Here is a 26,322-nt window from a genome sequence, read left to right as displayed (position 1 = left end):
TAACGCTTTTGTGCTTACTCCAAAACGAAAACAATTAATTATTGGAGGTTTTGCTACTGGGTAGGTGGAATGATCCAAAACACACATTATAATGAACTCTAGACAAACAACATAAACATAGAACATTATCACAATAGCATTGTTCTCCAGCTACAACAAATCTTGATTAAATGGTCATCCCATATAAAACACATCCTTCTGCTGTGGGTAGATGCTGGAAATCTCAATCATGTAGTGGTTGCTTAATATCTATCATGGCTGTGGTCTTTGCTTCCTGAATTTCCTGCAACTCCATTCTGCTATGCTCATTAAGGATGGGTCAGCCTTTATTTTTTAAAGCTGAACTCAAGGCAAACAACTGAATACACCGATAAAAAATACATTTGTAGGCTATTTGCTACGTGTGTATTTGTGTATTGTAAATGTGTATTTCTGTCCATCCAGTTTTGAGAACTGCTCAGCGCTGCCTTTTTTATTAGGAGCCTTTAAAGCATACGGCAGGTGCAATCACAGGCTCCTGCAGTGTAGCTGTCTAGAGAGTACTGCACCATTAACCTGAATATGGGTGTAATATGTAACGTTAGGAAGGGTGAACTTATCCATTAATGCATTTTCTGCATTACGGTAAAAAAACTTCTGTGCTGCAGGATCCCCCACTCACCCATCTTATACTTACCTGAGCCCGATCTTGATCCACTGCTGTGCCTGAGAGCAGCAGCTCTCTCTCCGCTCTCTCTCTCTCTCCGCTCTCTCCCTCTTCACAGGCCAGATTGATAACAGTGGGAGCCATTGGTTCCTTTTGCTGTCAATCAAATCCTATAACGTAGGAGTGTGGGACGGGGTACATGAGTATAACCCTTACCAAGCAGCTTGGGGGGAAGGAACATAGAAGGGGGAGGAGTCAGGAACCCCAGCAGAGGACTACAGAAGATGATCACTCAATTCATCAGCACCGGCACAGTCATTTTCATCTTCTACAGAGATTCCACAGGTATGCCACATATAGACTTGTATTTGTCCAAACTGGGCCATTGTAACTGTAAAAATAGCCAGACCTGGAATTCAACTTTAAAAAATTGTGCATAGCCATTTTTTTTAGTTTTGTATAAGGTAGGCAATTGTTAAAATGTCTGTAAGTTTATTTTTGCTGTTTCGTATCTCACTGGAGAGATTTTCCTTTAATTCCAGAAACACAACAGGAAGTGAGAGGAAATATCTACAAACTGAGGACAAAAACTCTCTTATATATGTTGCTATTGAATGATTTCCCCTCTTAAGCCTCGTACACACGATCGGACTTCCAGCGGACTTTTCCGTGGATTTTGGTTCGAAGGGCGTTGGCCGTTGACTTGTTCTGCATACACACGGCACAACATTTTCAGCCAACATTTACCAAATCACGTGTTTTTTCAGCTCTTTACCACCTCCCTTTGGGTAACTTCTGCTATTGTTGTCTGATGTTTAGCATTGGTTCCAAGCATGCGTGTTTGTACTTTGGATTTTAGTTGGACGGACTTGTGTACACACGATCAGATAAACCGGCGTATTGCCATACAGTTAGTGAGCATGAACAGCCAACATTTAACAGTTAATTCAGCCAACACTTATCTGATGGAGCATACACACGGTCGGATTATGCGACAAAACACGTCCATCAGACAATTGTGGCTTTCTCTTCACTTTTAGGAACATTGCATAGTTCCCAGCTGTCCTTGCTTACCACTACCAAATATGTGTACGCCAGGGGCGGCTTGTCCATTAAGGGCGCACGGGCTCCACCCCCCTCTCCATCACTGCCTCCCCTATCCATGCGTCTGGACCCTTATATTATATATAACGCGCTCCGATCCCACCCAGGTGTGTTACAACAGTGAATCAATATTTGCTGTTGTAACACTGATCCTCCTCCCAGCCAATCATGAAGTGGGTTTTGACACTGGTCACCCGATTGGCTGAAAGGACAGGCGATCCTATTGGACGCCCAGGAGGAGGAGGAGGAGGAGAGGAGCTGGAAGCTGCCATGGAGGAGAGGACTTGGAGCCGAGCTGCTGGAACACGTTGCCTGCCACCTGCCACAATAGGGTAAGTCCTGGACCCACTGGCCAACAGCAGGCGAGGGTCAGGTGTCACTCGGGGATGGGTGGTTGTTTGTCCCCCACCAAAAAAAAGAAGCACCAGCCGACACTGGTGTGCACAATAGTAATTTTTGCATTATTCTGACCCAAATGTTGCAATGATCACACAGATTGAAAGGTCTGTATTTTTTTTCATCCACAGACAACATTACAGCGTGTATTGTGACACTGTTCTTATTATTTTCATGTGACTGCTATGTCCCTAAAGAGACTCGTGAAGGATCAGGTCCAAATATTAGTGAAGTGCTTTATTGTCTGGTCTAAATTCCTTCAGCCAAGTATCTGAAAATCAGCATTTGTTGCAATCAATCTTCAGCCACTAGGAGGAGCTGTGTCACTCCGGGAACTCCTAATACGCAACAGCTGTTGAGGTATTTCTCAAAGTCCCTTAAAAGAGAAAGTTCATGTTTAACCTAAAATTCACAGCCCACCCTTCCTAACAGCTTACCTATTGCATACCTCCCAACTGTCCCTGATTTCGAGGGACTGTCCCTGATTTAAAGCAATGTCCCTCTGTCCCTCATTCTCCTCATTTGTCCCTAATTTTGGTCTGATCTACACAGATCTATATAAAATGCACTTTTTATCTATCAAAAAGTGTTTCCCAGCGCTAAACCTTTCATCTGATTTCTAAGTTGCTGCATTTGTAAATTCCAAAAGCCAATATAAAGGAATAGTAGTGGTAAAAAAGCACTTGTGGGTTTAACCAATCGTATGTTTTTGTACAATTCTCCTTTAAGGGGGCGTGGCAAGGGGTGTGTCCTATGCCTGCATACTTTTGCTGATAGGCGTCCCTCATTCCCATCTCAGAAAGTTGGGAGGTATGCTAATGAACCTAGAACTGCAACCACTCAGATGCTAAATTACCTTATCATGACAGCGGCTGCCTTCTCCAGTGATTATACACTCAGACCCAAAACTGTCTTCTGCATTGGCTGCACCTTTAGACCCCTTTCACACTGGGTCAGTTTTCAGGCTCTTTAACGCTAAAATTAGCGCCTGCAAACCAACCTGAAACAGCTGCTGCTGTCTCTCCAGTGTGAAAGGCCTCGATGCTTTCACACTGGAGCAGTGTGCTAGCAGGACGGTAAGAAAGTCCTGCTAGCCACATCTTTGGAGCGGTGGAGGAGCGGTGTGTATACTGCTCCTGCTCATTGAAATAAATGGGGCGAATTTTAAAACCTTTCTCGGCCACTAGCAGGGGGTGAAACCCTGCTAGCGGCCGAATACACAGTGAAATTGACGGTAAAGCACCACTAATAATAGCCACGCTTTACCGCCGATTTCCAGTGTGAAAGGGGCCTTATGCCCCGTACACACATTCAAAAATTGTATGCAAGCCAAGCTTGAGCGCAATTTCGGCAGAAAAACCATCAAAGGTTTTTCCGACGGAAAATCCGATCGTGTGTACGCGGCATTACAGTAAGACCTGGTTCACACCCATGCAGGTTGCAGTTTGCATATTCTAGGTGCATTTTGCGTTTTTACATACATGTTTTTATCCATTGAAGTCTATGGAATCAAAAAACAGAAAACAGTCCCTGGCCCTTTCCATAAAATGCACAGATGTGAAAATGACCCGTAGGAAACCATATTAAATGGACTGTAGTTTGTTTCTGAAAAACTGAAAATGCACAAAAAAATGCATAGGTGGTAACCAGGCCTTTGCTCTCAAAGGGTTGAATGCCACCATGCTCTATCACTAGAGACACAAGCGGCATGGCCTCATTGAAGTCTATGGGAAGTTAGACTTAGGCCTTGTACACACGACCGAGTTTCTCGGCAAAAACCAGCAAGAAACTTGCTGGGAGATATTTTTTCGCCGAGCAAACCGGTCGTGTGTACATTTTTTGTTGAGGGAACCGGCCGTGAAACTCAACGAACCAAAAAGAGAGCATGTTCTCTATTTCCTTGACAGGAATGGAGAAACTTGCCTTGTCGAGTTTCTCGATGGCTTCACAAGGAACTCGACGAGGAAAACGATGTGTTTCACCCGTCGAGTTTCTCAGTCGTGTGTACGAGGCCTGAAAGTTTGACTTGAAGAAGCCAAGGAAGATTTTGGGCTGAGGTGATAACCCCGGAGGAGAATGCTGCTGCCACTTGTAGTGCAAAGTAGATTTGCCATTAGTAAATAACCCCCATTGTGTTATTTTGATGGAACATGTTTACCAGTCTGATAAGGCTTTCAATAAAACCCATCATATGAATGTATTAAATATTCTAATTACCTAAGAAAAAAAACATTTTTGGAAATTAGATCATCAGATAACTCACCTCTGTGTTAATCTACACTCATGGAAAGCTTTTTCTGTGTTTTTTTTTTTTTTTTACTACATTTAGGTTAAATGCAGTTAATTGTAAATGAAGGTAGTTTCTTACCCTTTCACCTGGATCTCCAAGTGGTCCTTGAGGTCCTGAAGGTCCAGCCGGTCCTGGTTCTCCCTAGACAGGACACATAAAATGTAATGTAGTTTACAAAGTGACATATATTAAATATGCAAAACGTATGTAGAAAGCCAATAACCAATGCACAGAATAAGAAATATTATTGTCTTTTACCGTATATCACAGGAATGCCAATATTTTTGTTTCAGTTGGGTTCTGAGAGATTTGCCTGTCTGAGCACCAGTCTCGGCTTACTATTCTTTCCTGGTTATAGAGCTTTGCATAGTAAAAGGGGTTGTAAAGGTTAATTTTTTATTTTCTAAATAGGTCCCTCTAAGCTAGTGCATTGTTGGTTCACTTACCTTTTCCTTCCATTTCCCTTCTAAATGTTTTTTTTCTTTGCCTGAATTTCTCACTTCCTGTTTCTCCTCAGTAAGCTTTCCACAACAGCTTACTGAGGAGGAACAGGAAGTGAGAAATTCAGACAAAGAAAACAAAGAAAAAAAACATTTAGAAGGGAAATCGAAGGAAAAGGTAAGTGAACCAACAATGAACTAGCTTAAAGGAACCTATTTAGAAAATAAAAAACAAACCTTTACAACCCCTTTAAGGGCTGGGGGAAAGATTTTTTTTCTGCTGGAGTTGCCAACAGGGCAAATCTTTTTAAACGTTTAAGACAAACACTGCCTAAAAAAAGGCACCACAGGGCCTTTATTAGTAAAAAAGCTCTAATCTTGGGTGCACTCTGCTACTTTGGGATAACTTCAATTTTTGGCTCTACGTCTTCCCCCACACCTAAACCTTGCCCAAACACTGGCACCAATGTTAATTAGTGAGTTCTTCGTATATTGCTAAAGACAATCCATTGAAAATTAATTTCAGTGTGTGTTAATGGAGGCTACACTAAGGGCTGATCCATACTTTTGTGCTTTGGTAAGGGATGCGTCAATGTATAGTCCTTAAAGGGGTTGTAAAGGTAAACAAAAAAAATTCATAATAAGCATCCTTTACCTGCAGACATTCCTCTTTTCACTTCTTCATTGTTCGTTTTTGCTCAGAAGTTGCTCTATTTCTTCTCTGTTCTGTTCACTTCCTGCTTGTCTGATTTTACTGACCACCGTGACGGGAGGGTTTACTGCGGTGGTCAGTAACGTGCTCACCCCCTCCTGGGAACTACATCTGTGCGGCAGGACGCTCTCTACTTGTTAGAGACCTCAAGGAGGTGTGAATTACTGTGCGTGCCGCAATGCATACTGGGAAATGTAGTTCTTACATGAACGAGCGATGCAAACCAGGAAGTGAATGAGAGAACAGAAACTAGAATGCCGGAGGTGATATAGATGAAGGAATTTAATAGGTATTTACTCGTTTTTTAACAGAATCATTACACTATTCTGTCTGTCTACCTTGCAGACTTTAATTTTAGGCAAATTTTTTTTTTCCTTTACAACTCCTTTAAATAAGAAAAGTTGCATTTAGCAGGACCGTATAAAACGCAATACATTGAATACATAGATAAAATGCTATGTACACAAACATTTTTTAAAATATTTTTAATGACAGTCCTTTAACCTGTTATACGTACCGCGTGCCCAGGGAATCCTATCGGACCCTCAATCACGGTGCCCTGAAACAAGAATGAAATCATTTTCACCAGGACTTACATTTAAGACTGTACCATCAGAAATGAGTCATGATGCCGTTGGCGTAATTCTACTCACAGGCTCCACTATGGCGGGCTCTCCTTTCTCTCCCTTCAAGCTCTAAGCAAAAACAGTAAAAATAGGAAATTAGACTAAAAAGCAAACACACCCACATGCATATACTATAACCAGCAGGCAACATTATCTAAGGGGTAACACTTTATATTTTGATTTTTACTTGAATAATGGGTGGTGAAATTCAGTTCCTGCAACTTTACCATAAAGCAGCAGTTCTAGATGGAGAGCGAACTCTGGGGGAATCATCTTCATACCTGAAGCGGTTACCGTATTGTGAGGTTTAAATATCATACATAGAAGATTTTTTTTTTTTTATTATTTTTTATTGAAGTGTTTTACTGCAGAATTGCTTGCTTTGATAAAGCTCCTCAGAAGTTGTGGAGTTTTGATGTTCCCAAAGTTCTACTCCACAGAAGCCATGCCTTTCATGGCTTTCACTAAAGAGAATTACATACATACATACATACATATAGTTATAATCCAACAGGTTTTGGTGAGGTGGGCCAAAAGAAACCAAAAAAACTGTGCATAGAAATCAATCAGCTTTCAGGTTTTATTGTCAAAGCTTAAAGTGATACTCAGCCTAGGTTCACACTGCTGCGAATTCAAAATCGCGGTAAAATGCGCGATTTTGCCGCGATTTTGCCGCGATTTCGGCCGCAATTTAATGTAAATCGCTGCCCGAAATCGCAAAAAGTAGTACAGGAACTACTTTTTGAAATCGCAGATGCGGCGTCGCACTGATTAGGACAATGCCATTGCCGACAATTGCCGCCGATTTGAGATGCGATTTGACATGTCAAATCGCATCTCAAATCGTTCCAAATCGTACCCAGTGTGTACCAGGGCTAAAGCTTTGTTTTTTTAAATCACAAACATGTCATACTTACCTCCACTGTGCAGCTCGTTTTGGACAGAGTGGCCCCCGAACATCCTCTTCTGGGGTCCCTCTTTGGCTCTCGCAGCTCCTCCCCACATTAGATAACCCCCTAGGAGAAGAGCTCTCCCGAGGGGGTTACCTTGCGGGTGCGTTCGTGAGTCATTCATTCGGCGTCCATAGAAGCTGAATGTATGGCTTGGCCCCAACCCGGCGTCATTGGATTTGATTGACAGCAGCGGGAGCCAATGGCTGCGCTGCTATCAATCTATCCAATCAAAGCAGGGACTCCGTGAAGAGAAGGATGGCATGTCCACGCCAAAGAAGGTGAAGGGGCTCAGGTAAGTAAGACAGGCGGGGGGGGGGGGCATTTGCAACCCCTTTAATTGAACAAGCTGAAGTTAGAAGCTGATTGGCTACCATGCACAGTTACACCAGATTTTGCATTCTCCAGTTTTAGTAAATAAATCTCTAGGGTATGTGCTATTGTTTTTTTCCGGGTCTTCCCACTATTCTAAAATAAAGCCCCTTATTTTTGTTATTGGTGATAGAAGTGAGACCTACAAATACCTTCTTCTTTAAAAAGTCTCTACTATGCTTTACTTTGATGAGAGTTAGGAAGGTTGAAAGTGCTGTATGTACAGTATGTTAGATACCTGACCCTCTATTAAAGAGATTGTAAACAATCACTTTGTAAAAAGACTTGTGTTTCCTCCGGACGGAGGAGATGCATCACCTGGAACCTGAGTGAGAAATCTTCACATCTTATACAGCGCCAAGGGGTGATCTTGTTGGGAGATCATCTGGACCTGGAGAAAAACCTTGGCTGGGCTAAAACCACAAGAGCTAACGATACCTTGTAATGAGGGATCAATAGGAGCTGGTAAGCAAGCCTTTCAGCTGTTGGTGGAGGCATTGATATTTAAGATCACTATGGTGGTGGATGGTGGAGATTGACATCACAATTTATTTTCACATCAATTGTGGACTGTTCTAATCATCTAATTTTTACATTTGTATATACATGATTGAATAGTGTGACCTTTATCTATTTTATAGCTAGAGAACTGACCAGGGTATGCTATCCTGCTTGGTGTGGTTGGTTTTTAATAGGAAAACAGAGGGACTGGCAGCAACACCAGGGATTTCACATAAAGGAAGCAATACAAAGAGAACAGGATACATTCTCATAAAAGTACATGGTACAGCAGGCACATATCAGGATTATGAAGTGTTGGGGTAACAAACACTTTAAGGCTGTACCTGTACAATCATTTAGTAGTTCTGGATGTACAGCTGACTCTAAGAACAGAAGGAACACTTGGCATGGCTCTACCAACTTATTTTTGGATATGCGATAAGAGCAATACTATGTGGATAGTACCTTCTGCTTTGAGAAGGCAATGTTGTACTCTTTCTGCAGAGAAAGACATCTTAGATCAACGCTTAGGTAGGTTTGGAGAAGACATGCCCAGTCTTGCTTGTATTTCAGACTGTCAACAGGTATATAAAATAATGTGGATAAATACAGAAGTTCAGATTATGACTATTGACCTATCCATCATCACTCACAACTTGAAGCAAGAACGCCAATATTTACAGGTAATGATTTATAATATACAGTATAACTCATTACCTGAGGTTCAGTTTCCTTGGTCTGCACTGTACCACGCTCCTGAGGACCATATCTGTCGTCTCCTTCATCAAAGTCCTCTTCGTCATACTCTCTCATCTCATAGTCATCTGGTTTTCGGTTATCTTCCTCTTCTCCGGTCACATACTCTTCAGTCATGTCCTATGGGGGACAGCCATAATAGAATCATGAAATTGATGTTACATAAATCACAACATATATGGATAAGTCTGTACATTACCTCATAGTCAGTCGCATTGACGCTGACGGTTACGGTGGACACGGTGATGTCTTCTTCAGGTGACGGTGTGTACAAGTAGTCTGGAAATTCATATTCTGAGAAAAGGGGGTCTTCTGTAGGCTTTGGTTTTGTTTCTGTCTTTGGTGATTTAAAAAGAAGAATAAGTTATTTTTATTGCGTATGAAACAATTAGGGCTGAATAGTTTCTGGCAGGAGCTCAGCTGGCATATCAAGGTGACCTCAGCAACAAGTGATGGGACAGCATATGAGATGTCTATCTGTGCTACATCTGGATGTTTCTAGTTGACCCTAGACATGTGCACACTGAAATATTTTGTTTCCGAATTTTGGTTTCGTCCGAAAAATAAATGTATTTAGTTACTCCCAAAATTAATTTATATTTTATTTAGCCCTGGTTCACACTGATGCTACTTTGAAATCGTGCTACTTTACTTGAAGTAGCGCGATTTCAAAGTAGCAAGGTCAGCGCGATTTCAGGTGCTACTTGATAGACATTTGTGTGGCTTCATACACAGATGTCTATAGAAATCGCACCTGAAATCGGCAAAAGTAGTGCAGGAACTACTTTTGCAAATCGGTGTGGTGCCGCAAAATCGGTGTCGCACCGATTGCAACAGTGCCATTGCCACCAATAGGCTGCGACTTGTCATGCGATTTGATCTCTCAAATCGCATGACAAATCGCTCCAATGTGAACCTAGGCTTAAGGTCTAATCTGTCAATTGAAGGCTTATGGTGTCTGTCGAATGTTCTAAGAAGATTCTAAACTGTACGATACGGCAATCGTACATTTCCGGCTGAATGCTCTGCCGCTCACAAGCTATAGTAAAATTTTAATGTTGTATGACTAGTAATAATTATATTTATTAATTATTATTACTAGTCAACCAACATTAGAATTCTTCTATAGCTTATGGGCGGAGCATTCGACCATAAATGTCCGCTCGCAGCGATCGTATGTTTTTAGCTGCTTCGTCGTACTTATTCACGTCTCTATTATATCTAATCTTTTCTCTCTGTGTCGAATAATCGAAACTAATAGAGTTAGGTTAGACACATTCAACCACAGGTTTGATAGACACAGATTGCTATTGTCACCGTCATGACGAATCTTCTATCTATATCGAACTGTTGTCGAAATGAAACAAAAATAAAGCATTTTTTTTATTTCGGATCTTTCAGATTTTGGGTTCTGCGCGTTTGTTATCGTTTGTTAAAACGAACATGAAAATCCCAGAAATTCGGACGAAAATGCATTCGGACGAGAACGAATGCACATGTCTAGTTGACACTGCATTTTGTAAGGACTGTTTGCAGTGATGTTGACTTTACTCTGACATACTGCAGTCATCAGAAAAGTTGCAACCATAATCTTTCCCTTGGGGTGGATTTTCCAAAGGCAAATAGACTGTGCACTTTACAAGTACAGTTGCATTCAGAGCTTAGTGAATGTGGTAAAACTCTGCTGAGTTCCATCATACAATCACGAGCAAGCAAAAATGCTTTTTTCTGTTTTAAATCCAGTCACTTTTATCATGTCTGGATTATCTTCAACTGTTGACTCTGACTTTACCATTACATTATCAATAGCCATTGCAGCCAATCACAGTCCTGCTGTAATTTTGCCAGACTGAAATATCAATGCTAACTGACTGCTACTGGGCTCACCACGGCGTTCCCTTAACTCCACTTTTTATAAACATGTCATCTTCTGGTGGGAAGTGTATATTCCATGGCATTCTTTATGAATATGTCAGTAAGGGTGTCACTATGCTGCTTTGCAATAGGAAGAATTACTGTATTTGCTATGGTAACATCTGTTCTAATTTTTCCTCATTTAGGAAAAGGTTTACTGCAGTGGAAAATGGTCAGCTGCCAGTTGTTGCAGAGGTGACCAGAGTCTTGCCACAACAGGCTCCTTGCAGAAAGGGCCCGGCCCAAGACGCGGGGCACAGATACATCAATGGATGTCATGAGCGCAGGGATGAAATTAGATGGGTTTTAGCTAATGACAAGCTTTTTAGGAGAAGTTAGTGCCAGGATGAGAGGGTGGAAAACAGATGTCATGTTGTGAAAAAGCAAATGTTATGGATGAAAGCTGGCAGAGATTGCCATCATAAATCATGGAATGGTCAGCTTTGTCTGGCAACCCCCAATTAACTCTTTGCAGGTGGTCTACTAACAAAGAGCTGGTCTTAAATATACAACTAAACATTTTAATTTTTTTTACTTCTGTAATGTGACCAGGATACCTTTTGATCTTTATATACAATTGCAGAGTGTATTATTTCTGAATCGGGCTTAAGCTGGCCATAGACTAGCAAAATTTTGCTCCAGCATTTTCATTTTCAGAATGTTCAACTGATTTTTCGAAATGTTAGTGGAGTCAAATTGACATATTGCTTTTGTTTGGGAAAGTCCATGCACTCCAAATTCAAACGAAAAAAGCAAACATGTACTTTTGAATAGGGATGAGCTTCGTATTAGAGTCAAACTAATGTTCGACTCGAACATCATATGTTCGATCGTTCATCGAATTACGAACGCTTTGGGCCGTTCGCGCCAAATTCGTGTGGCATGTCACGGCCCATGATTCACTGCAGCATCGCAGTGCATTGCTGGCTGATGATTGGCCAAGCATGCACTATGACCCGCATGCTTGGTCAATCACAGCTTGCAAAAAACGGAGAGCCATAATTGGCCAAAGCCAGGGTGGCTTTGGCCAATTATGGCTCAGGAGGTTTAGTACACGCCCCACACTCAGTTCTAAACACGTGCCACTTCACAGGAATACTATAGACACCCAGCAGGTACGATATTTAAAGGAATTTTTAATTTTTTTCTTTCACTTTAAGCATCATTAAAATCACTGCTCCAGAAAAAAATACAGTTTTTAAAACTTTTTTTTCCATTGATACATGTTCCCTGGGAAAAGACCCGGGTTCTCAAACACATTTTACAACAACAACTTGCATATTAGGCTTTAAAATTAGCACTTTTGAATTCGAACGTTCGAGTCCCAAGGACGTCAATGGAGTTCTAAATGTTTGCGCGAACAGTCGGTCCGTTCGAAGGTTCTGGTGCGAACCGAACTGGGGGGGGGTGTTGGGCTCATCCCTACTTTTGAATAATATGTGTCACGTCATCAAATGTACTGATAAGAATTTTTGTATGAATGTTCATACAAACCTTCGAAAATCTTCTAGTATATAGCTGGTGTTTCGTCAGAAGTGACGCTCCTCCGCCGCCGCTGCCGCCATCTTGCTACACCCCACACTTGTCCACAGTAAGAATACAGTGAGAAGACTGCAAGTGGACTTGTTACACCCACGGAAGTAAACAAAGCATAGCTTTTATAGTGAAATGCAGTATTTTTTTTTTTTAACAGTAAAAGAAATGCAGTATTAAAAGCCATCTGACTGTTTATATGTTGCATTTTAAAAGTAGTGGCAAGCCTGCTGATCTCAGTTTGCTAATCTGACAGAACACTACTGCTTTGAAAAATCAGCATCAAAACAGTCTGAGGGATTTCAAAATACTGAATTTCACTATATAAGCTCAGTTTACTGTTACAAATAAGTGTAAAATACAAGACTCCGGTGGGTGTAACAAGATGTCCGCTTGCCGCCTTCTCACTATATACTTACTGTGGACGAGTGCAGGGTGTAGCAAGATGGCGGCAACGAAACGTCACTTACGTTACAAATTCTGCCGGGTCGCCTAATCTGACGAAACACCGGCTTTAGGCTTAAATTCTATCATCTCATAGGTGGATCTATGTTCAAATGTTAAAATGCTGCCAAGTTAGCAGCGTAATTACAAAACCTAATATGCTAAAAATGTGGTCATAAGCTCACTTCTGAAAGAAAGAATCAGGGTTCAGATAAGCTGACCCTTCATCTCTCTGTAGATATTATGTGATTAAAGCTTGGGCTTTTGGTCAAGTGAGCCACATCGGAAGGAGGCTGGGGAAATGTTTTCTCTAAGAATGTATATCAGCCTATTGCACTTCTTTTTTTTTGCATTCCAACAAAATAATTAGCATGACTTAAGATGGCCATACATGGATTGAAATTTGGCTGTTTCAGCAGGCATTACTCAGGAGCAGCAGTCTCTATTTACTTGGCCTGGGTGTAAAGTGCTGAAGTGTTTGTTCTCAAGCCTGTCTATATCTAAAGGGAACTTCTTCATGTTCATTGGCCTATTACATCTACCTTGCTACTACATTTTCACTCCTACCTACATTGCAATTGCCCAGAACCTGTGATTTGCTCGAGTCATTCATGAGCTGACAGCTAGTTCTATCCACGATCACTCCGTCCAGAAGTGGTAGTTGCTGTTATACCTGTTTCCTGGACCCTAATGTCTGCACCATACCATGGTGTAAGTGGTTGTTTGTATGCAAGTGAGCGCAGCTGCTAGTACCTGATCATAGACCACGTTGTCTAATTTTAACTTGTACTTGGGTGATGGTAATTGTTTTTGTATTTTGTCTTTAACATGTGCAATTTTTGAATAAAGCTGTGATTTTTTACTATTCAACTGCCTGTTCTTTGTATATGCCTTCCCTGGTCACGTGGACTGCACCTGCCACTGTCCTGCAATCATTGTATGAATAGGTATGTTAGCAGCTGACACAGCTCGTATAATTTTCTGGATTGTGATTTATTCAAACTTCATTATTACGTGGTTGATCCTGGATACCCCCCCCCCCCTTTTTATATCGTCCCTTTGTTATTTACAACTGTGTTATCAGATGCATTTTTCTAGACAAAAGCCTTCCTAAAGTGTACGATGTTTTGAGGAAAAAACGCCCTTCATTAACGTCCACAAACATTGTGCTTACAGTTAAGACTGTGGTCTATGGAAAAACCGGGCAGTCCTATTACTGGAACATTGAGTTTAAAGGGGTTGTAAAGGTTTGTTTTTTATTTTTGAAATAGGTTAAGCTAGTGCATTTTTGGTTTACTTAACTTTTCCTTCCATTTCCCTTCTAAGGGGTAGATTCACAAAGGAGATACGATGGCGGATCTCCAGATACGCCGTCGTATCTCTGAGTCTGGCCGGTCGTATCTATGCGCCTGATTCATAGAATCAGTTACGCATAGATTTCTGTTTGATCCGACCGGCATAAGTCTCTTACGCCGTCGGATCTTAACTGCATATTTACGCTGGCCGCAAGGGGGGTGTACGCAGATTTACGCCTAGAATATGTAAATAAGCTAGATACACGAATTCACGAACGTACGCCCGGCCGACGCAGTACAGTTACGCCGTTTACGTTAGGCTTTTCCCGGCGTAAAGTTACCCCTGCTATATGAGGCATATATGCGGCGTACCAATGTTAAGTATGGCCGTCGATCCCGCGACGAAATTTGAAAAATTTACGTCGTTTGCGTAAGTCGTCCGTGAATGGGGCTGGACGTCATTTACGTTCACGTCGAAACCAATGACGTCCTTGCGGCGTACTTTGGAGCAATGCACACTGGGAAATTCCAAGGACGGCGCATGCTGGGTCAGGGTTAATTTACATAACACACGCCCACCTCTTCACAATTTGAATTAGGCTGGCTTACGCCGGCCTATTTACGCTACGCGCCGCAACTTTCTTTTTAGAATACGGCACCGCTCGGATGATGGGGCAAGCTTACTGAGGAAAAACAGGAAGTGAGAAATTCAGACAAAGAAAAAAAAAACATTAAGAAGGGAAATCGAAGGAAAAGGTAAGTGAACCAACAATGCACTAGCTTAAGGAACCTATTTAGAAAAAAAAAAAAAAACCTTTACAACCCCTTTAAAGTCAGTTTTACATGTTGTACCTGTCAAGTTAATTAGATACTGAAACTATAAGAGACTTTTCCACTGAAACTGTTTTATTTTGTTTGTACAGACTCTCTATAAATCCAGTGCACACAGTTGGAAATGGTCAAATATTTCTTGTTACCATGAATGAAAAAAAGATATAGCTTTGTTAACAGAATGCAGCTGTGCCAGTTGAAACTTTTACCTAGGTACTTAACTACAAAGCTATGGTGATTTGCCAGCTTTCCTGGTGGCACACATGTAGACATGTGCACTTTGTGAAGCTGTATGTGCATGAAGGTCCATGCAAATAGAAGGTACCCGACCTGCTGCTTAAATCTATAAAAAAGGAAGCTATGTCTCAATCTGGAGGTCCTGGAGGTCTACCTCTTTTTCAGTTTTAGTATTACAAATCCTGTGATTTTGCTTATCCTATTGACATGTTGCCTCGAGTTGTGATCCATCTAATTGTGGCATACAGCTGTCTCCTCCTCACTTGGCTTCTGAGTTGCTTAACCTCAACTTTGAATTTACCTGCTGTTCTGATGGATTTCCTCCAGTCTCCTAACTGTTCGTGTGTATGTTTATACCCTGACATACTGATTTGGTGTAAACATCTTGTGATTTACACTTTTCTAAAGGCCAAGCTTGGATTCCTTACAAACCTAAGTTAGGCTGTGCCACACCTAAACCATTGGACCTGCATACTCCTAACCTCAGCCGTTATCTGACTGCAGTGGGTCCTAGGGTTTTAGTTTATAACAATCTAAACTCAACCCAGAAAGATAATTTAAGTGATGCATGTCTCAATTCTTCACTAACAGGATTACTTGAAAATCTAAATTCTGAAATCATTTTGGCCTGGATACAAAAACATTACTTAAAGCAATTGCTAATGATATAAACATAGCATTCCAGAATGCCAGAATATTTCTATAGATGATGTTAGTTTTGGATGAGATCATGGAAAATGTTCTGAAAGCTTCATGATGTTAATGATTAATATCAGCCACAATGAAGGATCCCTGACAGTCTCCACTGGAGACCGACAAGCATATTGGCATGATGTGGTCATACAGGTGGTTACCATGAAGAGAGTGACTGGCTCTGTAGCAGTTGAGGTAGTAAATCCTTGTGTTGTGCTTATGACAGTAGTGGGCACCGGCTCTGTCTGCTCAACTACAGACTTTTTCTTCTTCTTTTTGCCCTTTCTATCCTTCTTTTTACCTTTCCCCTTGCCCTTTTTGCGAGGGGCAGGTTCCGGGGTGGGCTGTTGGGCCAAGAGAGGCTTCAGCAAGAGGAATGTGAAAAGGAGACACCAGTAAATGGAAAATTAGCATAAACCAAGAGCATTACAATTAATATACACCAAGAATTGTGAAAAGGATACACCAGTAAATGGAAAATAAAACCATTAACCAAGAGCAGTACAATGAATATACACCAAGAACAGTAACAGTAGACCCAACCATAAAAAGTGATGTATAAATTAAAGAAGCAGATACATAGAGAAAATAGTAGTCAAAGGCTAGAAGAGGTTCCATAAAACATAATAGAGAAAGTTTATATGTAGAAATAAGGAATAATTTAAAGATTTGCTGCTCTACCCTTGGGATTACGTGTCCTTTTTCTGTTTGGCATTAATCTCTGACCCTTAGATTTGTTAAAGCGGTTGTAAACCCGCGATTATTTTTTATTTATTTTTTTTCACCTGAAAGGCAAAAGCCATAATGAGCTAGTATGCACCGCATATTAGCTCATTATGAAATACTTACCTCGGAAAGAGGTGAGAGGAACTTACCTGGTCCACGCCGAGCGAGATGTCATCTTGCTCCGGCGTGTCTTCCGGGTATCGCCACTCCAGCGCTGTGATTGGCTGGAGCGGCGAAGACGCATGCGCGTGGGAGACTTCAATTCGGCAAGGTCCGGCGGCTGCCAGTTCTTTAGCCGAGGATCCCCGCTGCGCATGCGCCGCTGCAATCAGCGGCACATTGCGGGAGGAATATCTCCTAAACCGTACAGGTTTAGGAGATATTCTTTATACCCACATGTAAGCCTTATTATAGGCTTACCTGTAGGTAAAAATCATAAAGTGATAAACAAATGTGAAGAATAGGCTTTTTTTACATTTTATGTACAGTAATAGTGTGATAGTCGGTATTTTATTTTTTTTGCAGGTGAAATGCAATTTTTGTTGGCCGTCTAAAACATATAACAAGATCAATATGGTTAAATATGGCTGCAAATGCTGGCAGGCAATTTACCAAATAAAAAATGCACACATATATATATATATATATATATATATATATATATATATATATATGGAAATACTTGCTGCTTGTCATGTTGTTTGGAAAGAGGGATATAGTGAACCCATTCTTGTGCTGATTTACACTGATAATAGGCACTAGCCCTGCACCTAGGGTATCAGGGCTGAATACGGCAAAGTAGAGGAAGTATGCTTATTGACTTTTCCCAAAGATAAAATATTAATATAGTATTTGTTGGCTGGATGTAGACTGATCTTTTATGTGTACACATACTACTGGGAGGACAAAACAGGCTGTGCATTAATAATTAGAACCATTTTTGGTCCCGATAATACTTGATTTGTGCTGCAGAAGGAAAGGACTTTACGACCAGCTACAGACCATCCACTTGTAAAATGTGAAAGGTGTGAATATAAGTTGACCAACCTGGTTTACTCGCCATTAGGAAGGTTATAAAAAACTCAAGAAGTTAATGGCAAGTAGCCAATGGCCCTATAAAATTGCTCCTGGGCAGGGACAGGGTTCTCAAAACAAGTGTTGTTCTCTTCCAGATCTAAAGGAGGCCTTGGACTTCCAAATCGTGTGCCATATTATCAGGCTGCCAAGTTAACCCAGCTGTCTCTGATTTATTTACACAAGGAGAGACCCGATTGGGTCTCTATGGAATGACAGGCAGAAGGCCCATAAACTTTGGACTACTTGAAGCGTCTATAGACACACATAGCATGGCCTGGTCCCACCTCCTGCTCCCCTCACAGCATTTGATTGATAGCAACAGGAGCCAATGGTCCCCACTGCTGCCTAAATGTTCAGTGAGGAGAATGAGAGAGAGCGAGAGTGCAGCAATGCTGCTCTCAGGCACAATGCTGGATCGAGATTGGGCTCAGGTAAGTATGTATTGGGGCTGGGGGAGCTAATCTTGGAGGGATTTTTACCCTAATGCAGAGAATGCATTAAGGTAAAAAAAACATTAGCCTTTACAACCACTTTAAAGTGGAAACCTGCAAAGCATAGACCAGTTATGCTGGTCCCAACACTGTGCATTACTTTGCTGGGATAAATGCAGAATAATGAAAATCTAATTTCTTAGATTCATCCATTACCACACCATTTTAACAACCCAGCCTCCCTCTCGGTTTGGACTCAAAGGCTTTTCGATGGTGGCTGAACAAGGGAATGTACCGAATTGGTCACTACTTTATTCCTATTGGACTGTTTACTTCACAACATGGTTGAGATAACCTGAAATTGCCTTTGTCCCATTTTTTACATTCCTCTACGAGAAATAGTGTACACAGGACTTCGGCCATAGAGGAGGAATTTCTACCACCTATGGGCTCTTGCTTAACATTCCAACCAAATTATCCTATATGAGAGAGTGGGATATAGATCTGGCATCTAAGAAGGTGCTGGAGTTTTTCCACAATTATTTCCAATTATCCTATAGGGGCATTCTGAAAATCTCACTGATTTAAGCTAATGTTAAAGTCTTCACTAGATGGTATCTAGTTCCTCATCGTCTTTCAAAACACTTTCAGAACTCCTCACCTCTATGTTTTTGGAGATGTCACCTCCAATGTTCTATGGATCATATATGGTAAGAATGCACTAGAATTAGAGGATTTGGAACAGGTAAGATGGTTTACTGTAGTTTCAATACCACAATCTCCTCTTATTGCTCTTCTGAATGAGCCATTTATCTCCCATGATGTCCAAAGATTGTTATTTTTCATTTTCTTGGTGGCTAAATTGACAATAGATAGGTTGTGGAAAAAGGCTTTAGTTCCCCTGTCTCAGGTACAGCAGAAGGTACCCAGGATCCAAAAACTTGCTGGCATTGTGAGTAATACTGGTAGGCGCTTTGAAAAAGTTTGGCGCCTATGGACTTGTTAAATGCACAAAGACCTATGTCCGTCTTGGAGACATATCTGAATGCTTTTAAAATTGCTCTGGAATTTCTCTATTTCCTCTTCTCTGACTTCTTTTTTCCTTTATTCTTTTCTTCCTCTGCATATTTAACAGTGTATTTCCTGGATATTGTGGCAGTTTTTTGCTGTTGGTAGCTGCTATATAGTGACTATAAAACTATGTCATGGGAAGTAAGCTGGAACCTATACACATAAAATGATGCTTGTATGCTGAGTTACTTTTTCTAGTATTCTTGTTTCAACAGAGGATCAATGTTATATGGATGCTTGCTCTAATTGTCACAATTATTTACGTTGAATTGTATTTTGAAACTTTAACGAAATTCTTGAAAGTTAAAAAATTGCTGTGCATTTGAGCATTTCAATGGAAGCAGTCATTCTCTGGCTTCCTTTAAGTAACTGTTTGTTCCTAGACTGGACTTTCTGGCCTTTGAATTCACACTAATTTTAAGTATAATTCCAGCCAATTTTCTTCTTGTTTTCCAGTATGCAAATGCTATTGCATTTGTCAGGATTTCATTGTTTTCTCTTCAGTTCAGAAAATCTAACCCCATTCTTGTCCTGGGACCATTGTCACCATGAGCAAAAAAAAGTGCAGGAAAATCCCAAATTTTACCTTTACAGGTTAAAACTGTTCTTATTTTGGGTATGGTTCTCACTTCTTGTTTGGCCACTGGGGACAAGTACAGAGTATCCAAAATTTTACAGTTGTCACGAAACATAAGTAGAGTACATATTTTTCCAATGATGACATCTGTACAGTTGATAATAGCCAAAGTCCATTTTGGGGACAGGAATTGTAGACTAATCTTCCCAGTGGGGACATAGACAGCTATACAAACTGGCAGACCTTCTAAACGTTTCCAATCCATCCAAACCTAACAAAAATGTTTTATCTGAAGTCGCACTTTACCTGTCACGTACCTATATATCTGAGATAGATATACTACCCCGGATTCACGTAGAATCGCGTATCTTTGTGCGGGCGTAACGTATCCTATTTACGTTACGCCTCCACAACTTTGACAGGCAAGTGCTGTATTCTCGCGTAAGCCCGCCTAATTCAAATGTGGTAGATGTGGGCGTGTGTTATTTAAATTTAATGTGACCCCACGTAAATGACGCTTTTTACGAACGGCGCATGTGCCGTCCGTGAAAGTATCCCAGTGCGCATGCTTCAAATTAACCCGCAAGAAGCCAATGCTTTCAACATGAACGTAAATGACGCCCAGCCCTATTCGCAAACGACTTACGCAAACAACGTAAAATTTTCAAAATTTGACGTGGGAACGACGCCCATACTTAACATTGGTAAGCTCATGTACACCTCATATAGCAGGGGTAACTTTACGCTGGGAAAAGCCTAACCTAAACGGCATATCTATACTGCGTCGGCCGGGCGTACGTTCGTGAATTGGCGTATCTAGCAGATTTACATATTTCTAGGCGTAAATCAGCGTACACGCCCCTAGCAGCCAGCGTAAATATCCTGTTGAGATATTACGGCGTAAGAGACTTACGCCGGTTGGATCTAATACAAATCTATGTGTAACTGATTCTAAGAATCAGGCGCATAGATACGACGGCACAGACTCAGAGTTACGACGGCGTATCTGGAGATACGCCGGCGTAACTCGTACGTGAATTCGGGCCACTGTTGTCAGCATTAAAATATATTACAGTATACCACAGAAGGCATACCAGTAAATGAAGCAAGAAAGATGATTAGAAGTGTCTATGATCCAGCAGGAGCAGAACAGAGAATGCATGGCTGTCATAGTTCTGATCTGGGATGTTTCATACATAAATCTTGGCAGGGAGGATTCCCCAGTGCATGTCTAATGGTGTGGTAAGCTGAGAACCAGAGAAACCTTTTCCTGTGTGGCCTGTACCCAGCAGGTGTAGAGGAGAGAGGGACACTGTCAGAATGTGACTGACCTCCTGGCTTAGCTAGACATTCTGCTAGGGTGAGCACAGTCTGAGAAAGTTACACGTTGTGCTTGTCGTATGACAGTAGTTGTGATAAATCTCTTCAGTCATACTAATTGTGTATACAGAGCAAACATATTGTTCAAAATTGTTTATAACAGCAAAATTCAAGTGGAATATAACTCCCACATAGGGTTGTCTTATGTGGTAAAGCAATATGATTGGTATGGGCCTCATAATTGGAGGGGATGTGCCTTTTCTCCAGTGTGAAAGCCCCAAGAGAAAAAAAAGTCCTGCTCACTGCATCTTTGGAGCGGTGTGTATACCGCTCCTTCACTGCTCCCACCCATTGAAATCAATGGGACAGCGTGGCTATACCGCCAGCAATGCGCCTCTGCAGAGGCGCATTGCCGGCGGTATTAACACTTTTTTGGCGGCTAGCGGGGGGTAAAACCGCACCGCTAGTGGCAAAATACCGCCGCAGATCCAACGGTAAAGCGGCGCTAAAAATAGCGGCGCTTTACCGCCACCGCACCTCCTGCCCCAGTGTGGAAGGGGCCTTAAAGCCGCCTCTGTTCTCATTTATACTCTGTAGCTTCTGCTGGATTTTGCTTCTAATCCCCTTTGTGGAGCTTCCATTTGTGGATGGACATTTTATGGTTACACAACCTATAATCTTTTTATATGGACTATAAACTGAAGGACCTATGAATAAATGGTTGTGGAACAAATCATTTGAGTTTCCATTATTTCTTATGGGGAAATTCGCTTTGATATACAAGTGCTTTGGATTACAAGCATGTTTCTGGAACGAATTATGCTCTCAGTCCAAGTTTTTACTGTATGTTATTTTTATTTAAACAATACTAAAGGTTTTGCAGGAAAACGGGGCTCCCTTCTTGTTGTTGTTTTACTATTCACAGTCAAAGATTTCCCTGATCTGAAGAGGTCAGCAAAGCTTGAAGCATATCCGGGTACTACATTGTAAAGTAGAGTCATCCGATCCTTCCAATTCCAGGATTGGTTTATATTTGCTCATGTGTAATTTCTTCTCTTCTTTCCTAATATGTAGGGTTTTTCATTATACATCTTAATGCTCCTCCATCAACATTTTGGGTGCTGGAGCAGAGGTCATGTGAACAGGCCAAGAAACTGACCGGCCAAGGAGCTAACCAACTATGAATACTCGAAGCAGAGATATCCTTCAACAGTGAGATATTTATGAAAGTTTTACTTTTTAGGGAATCGAACTCTACAAATGATACTGAGTAATCCAACATTAATCTGTTTTTCCATCTGCGAAATCCTGTTAGTGTTTGCAGCAGTGATCCAGCCTTTTTATGAATTCATCACTGTGATGGATAGGATGTGGAGCCTGAATAGTGCTGAGCTATGAGATGATGGGGCCTGTTCCCCAGGGGTGCTGATGACACATCTGCCAGGCCTGGTTTTCCTTGCTGCCTCCACAGCCGTACATGCCAGTGCCGTGAGTCACACTCATGTGAATGATACACATCGAGACCCAGCCCTTTGGCCCAGCTGTTACTCTTCCAGCTGTGGTGTCCTGGACATCCCATCTGCTGAATGAAAATCCTGGCAAAGAGCATGGTGTCTGCCCCTGCCAAGAACCTTTTCCATTTCACGCCTGCTCTGCTTGGTGGGAACCAATGTCATCCTCTCTGTTTAGCCGGGCGTATGTTGGCTGCTGAGCGCACGCTTGCTTTTTTCGTGTATTATCACCAGCAATCCAGTCTTGTCGGATATTTGTTTCCATGTCAGTGGATGTTTTCATTTACCAAGTGCACATGTCACTTTTTGAAGGCCCTTTCAAGCTAAACAGCTACTCATTTAAAGCGGAGTTCCAACTACATTTAATTTTTTTTTTTATAAAACATTGACATATAACAGAACATTGACATATAACAGAACATTGACAATTAACACTCACGTCTTTTGTAAATTTGTCCGGTTTAATAATAATTTCTTCCTGGCCGTTCCCATATTGCCTGTGGGCATGTGAAGCCCACAAGCATAATTTTTCTGGGATACGGTAAAGCTGAGTGACCCACCGCCCATTCTCGCGCATGCGCAGTATGACCATATCTAATCGCCGTAAACGTCCCACGTTGCCATCACAACGGGCGGATTCGTCGGAGGTGCCCGGCCCGTTGTGATGGCAACGAAGCCCTCTGCGCTACCCACTGACTCCTGGGAAATGATGACACACATCTTCCAGGAGCACTAGCGAGCACGGGCGACGAGGGAAATGACGTCAGGCGCCAGGGAGAGGAAGAGGCAGATTACAAGGCACCCCTTAGCAATAGACAGGAAAGCGTAAGTAAAACATTTTTTCCCCCCAAATGTTTTACTTAGGTTTTTTGCTGATGAAAATGTTATGGGTGGAACTCCGCTTTAAGCTTACCTCCAAGCAAACAGATTAAACTACATACTGTAAGTGAACAATCTAATCAGCCAAATGATCTGTAATTCTGTTCAGCCAATTTAGATTTTTACACATGTGTCAGGCAGCACAGCCATGAGTGTGACACTATTTTTTGTAAAGGTGCTCTTTCAGATGGGTGGCCAGGGGGTGGAAAAAATGGCCCCCACCGCTACCCACCCAATTTGTCCCAATATTGCCACATTGTACAGAGGCCATTGCATTTTTAACTTGATGTGCAGCCTGTCATACTTGCTTATTGAGTGTAATGGGGCTGCGCCGCAATCTTGCACAATGCCCTCTGTCAATGACTGCCTGTCAAATGCCCTCTGGAAAGCAATCCAAAGCGGATCGCTCTTCATAGGGCACCGCAAGTCTGAAAGAGCCCTTATGGACAATATACACTATATTGCCAAATGTATTGGGACACCACAAATTTTAATGGTATCCCAGTCTTAGTCCGTAGGGTACAGTATTGAGTTGGCCCTACCTTTGCAGCTATAACAGCTCCAACTCTACTGGGAAGGCTGTCCACAAGGTTTAGGAGTGTGTCTATTGGAATATTTGACCATTCTTCCAGAACAGCATTTGTGAGGTCAGGCACTGATGTTGAATGAGAAGACCTGGCTCACCTAATGCCCACACAATAAAGGAGCAACAATACATTGAGATGTCAAAGTCACTCTACTTTTTCCTCCTGTCAGAATATCCTTGTCAGCACATGTGCATAAGGCAGGGTTTGATTTTACCCTAGTGCCACCTTTCCTTCTACTGGTCAGAGTGCTGCTGTACAAATTATTGGCTGGTGCCAAGGCAGATGTATGTGCTTGTGCTAGCACCAAAAATCTGCACCACCTTGTCCAAGTGCCACTGTATTAAGACTTTTCTGTAAAAATATAACTGCTGTAGATGGGATGAAAGGTGTGCCAAAAAGGACATTTCTTGATGCTAGTTCTAGATTGTCAATGTAATTTTTGCCCAATAGCTTGGACAAATATATTCAATATCATTACTCAATATAAACTATTAATCACATACAGTTATCAGAATGCAGTGGTCCTCTGCACATAAATACACAGTAGGAATACTTTGAACTTTATGACCTGGTGAGGGTATATCTTACCTGTTCAGGGAATACTGGATCTTGTGCCTGCAAACCATACAGGAGGGCAGAGTCACAGCTGGGCATATATGTGGTACAGTATTCACTGGCAGCTCTGGGGTCATCATCGATCAGCAGCTGCTGGATGTCACCCTACAAAGAGGAAAAAGAGCATGGTTGGTTTGGGATTATAGACATTGAGGTAAATTTAAGGTTGATGTGTGTAACATTTTTTTCTTTCCTATTGTTTATATATTGTAGCTAATTTCTTGTAATCTAATTGAATTATTAGGAGGGGAGAAGAGTAGGGAAGAGAAGAGAGGGGAGGAGAGGAGGTCTAATTTAGTATTAGGCCCCTTTCACATTGAGGAGTTTTTCAGGCGGTACAGCGCTAAAAATAGCGCTGCTATCGCGCCTGAAAAACTCCTTCACTGCAGACTCAATGTGAAAGCCCGAGGGCTTTCACACTGAGGCGATGCGCTGGTGGGAGACAAAAAAATCTCCTGCCAGCAGCATCTTTGGAGCGGTGAGAGGAGCGGCATGTATACCGCTCCTTCACCGCTCCTTCCCATTGAAAACAATGGGAAACCGCGGCAATACCGCCCGCAATGCGCCTCTATAGAGGCGCATTGCGGGCGGTATTAACTCTTTATCGGCCGCTAGCGGGGGTTAATACCGCACCGCTAGCGGCTGATACCCGCGGCAATTCCGGCGGTATAGCGCTGCTATTTTAGCGGCGTTATACCGCCACCGCAGCTCCTGCCCCAGTCTGAAAGGGGCCTTAGGAGTGGAGGATTGAAGAGGAGAGAATAGGAGAGGAGAGGAAGAAGAGCATGGTTGGTCTAGGATTATAGACATTAAGGTCAGTTTAAAGGTTGGTGTGTGTAACATGTTTTTCCTTCCTAATGTTTATATATTTTAGCTAATTTCTTGTAATTGCATTTAATAATTAGAAGGGGAGAAGGATAGGGTGGAGTGGAGTGGAGTGGAGAATGTGTAAGGTAGGGAAAAAGAGAGATGGTAGGGAGAAAAGTTTGTACAGTGGAAGAGATAGGAGATGTGGAGCAGAGAGGAGAGAAAATAAGAGATTAGATGGGGAGGAGATAATAGGCATAAAGAGATGAGGAGAAAAGAGTGAGCAGGGGACAGGAGAAATGGATGAGGGAAAAAGAGAGTGTACGGAGGAGAGGAGAAGTGGACAGGGGAAGGTGTGGTGAGGGATGGAAGGGGTAGAAGAGTACACAGGTGAACAAGATAGTGTACAGCAGAGGAGAGGTGGAGAGGGGAGGAGAAAAGAAAGTATACAGAGGAGGGGAGAGGAGACGAGAGGTGGTCAACGAAAGAGAGACAAGAGGTGGACAGGGAAAGAGACCTGAGAGTGTACAGGGAGGAAAGAATAGGTGTGGAGAAGGGATGGAGGGTGAGGACAGTATACAGGGAAGGAGAGGACAAGACAGTGGAAAGCAGAGATGAGGATAGGTGGAAAGGGGAGGAAGATAGAGGAGAGTATACAGGGAAGGAGAGGACAAGACAGTGTACCGTGGAAGAGAGAAGAGGTGGAGAGAGAAAGAGAGAAAAAAATGTACAGAGGAGGGTAGAAGTAGGGTGGAGAGGGACAGGGAGAAGAAAAAAGTGTGCAGGGATAAGAACAGGTGGGAAGAGAGGACCAGATGAGGGCAGAGGAGCGCAGGAGAGGAGAAGAGTCCACAGAGAAGGGGAAAGGGGAGGAGAGGACAGAAGCGGGTAGAGGAGAGGTAGAGAGGAGAAGAGAGTGTACAGGGAAAGGGAAAGGTGAAGAGGTTCGGAGAGGACAATATAGTGTGTAGAGGAGGGGAG

At 42.1% G+C, this 26,322-nt stretch overlaps 1 protein-coding gene across 2 annotated transcripts in view; it reads right to left on the bottom strand.

The window, feature by feature from the left end:
- The window catches only part of COL5A3 (collagen type V alpha 3 chain), a 304,770-nt gene that overhangs the window by 86,492 nt on the left and 191,956 nt on the right, over positions 1-26,322 (bottom strand). The window contains exons 5-11 of one of the 2 annotated variants that reach the window (XM_040346392.1): positions 24,508-24,639; positions 15,902-16,102; positions 8,993-9,130; positions 8,755-8,913; positions 6,242-6,283; positions 6,106-6,147; positions 4,515-4,577 (exon numbers count right to left, since the gene is read on the bottom strand). In XM_040346392.1, the coding sequence (XP_040202326.1) occupies positions 4,515-4,577; positions 6,106-6,147; positions 6,242-6,283; positions 8,755-8,913; positions 8,993-9,130; positions 15,902-16,102; positions 24,508-24,639 (777 nt within the window). The remainder of the gene's footprint in view (positions 1-4,514; positions 4,578-6,105; positions 6,148-6,241; positions 6,284-8,754; positions 8,914-8,992; positions 9,131-15,901; positions 16,103-24,507; positions 24,640-26,322) is intronic. The other variant, XM_040346393.1, reaches the window with a different exon arrangement.

The sequence above is a fragment of the Rana temporaria genome, chromosome 3, assembly GCF_905171775.1.
Source record: "Rana temporaria chromosome 3, aRanTem1.1, whole genome shotgun sequence".
Lineage (NCBI taxonomy): Eukaryota > Metazoa > Chordata > Amphibia > Anura > Ranidae > Rana > Rana temporaria.
This window is presented reverse-complemented; position numbering and strand designations above follow the sequence as displayed.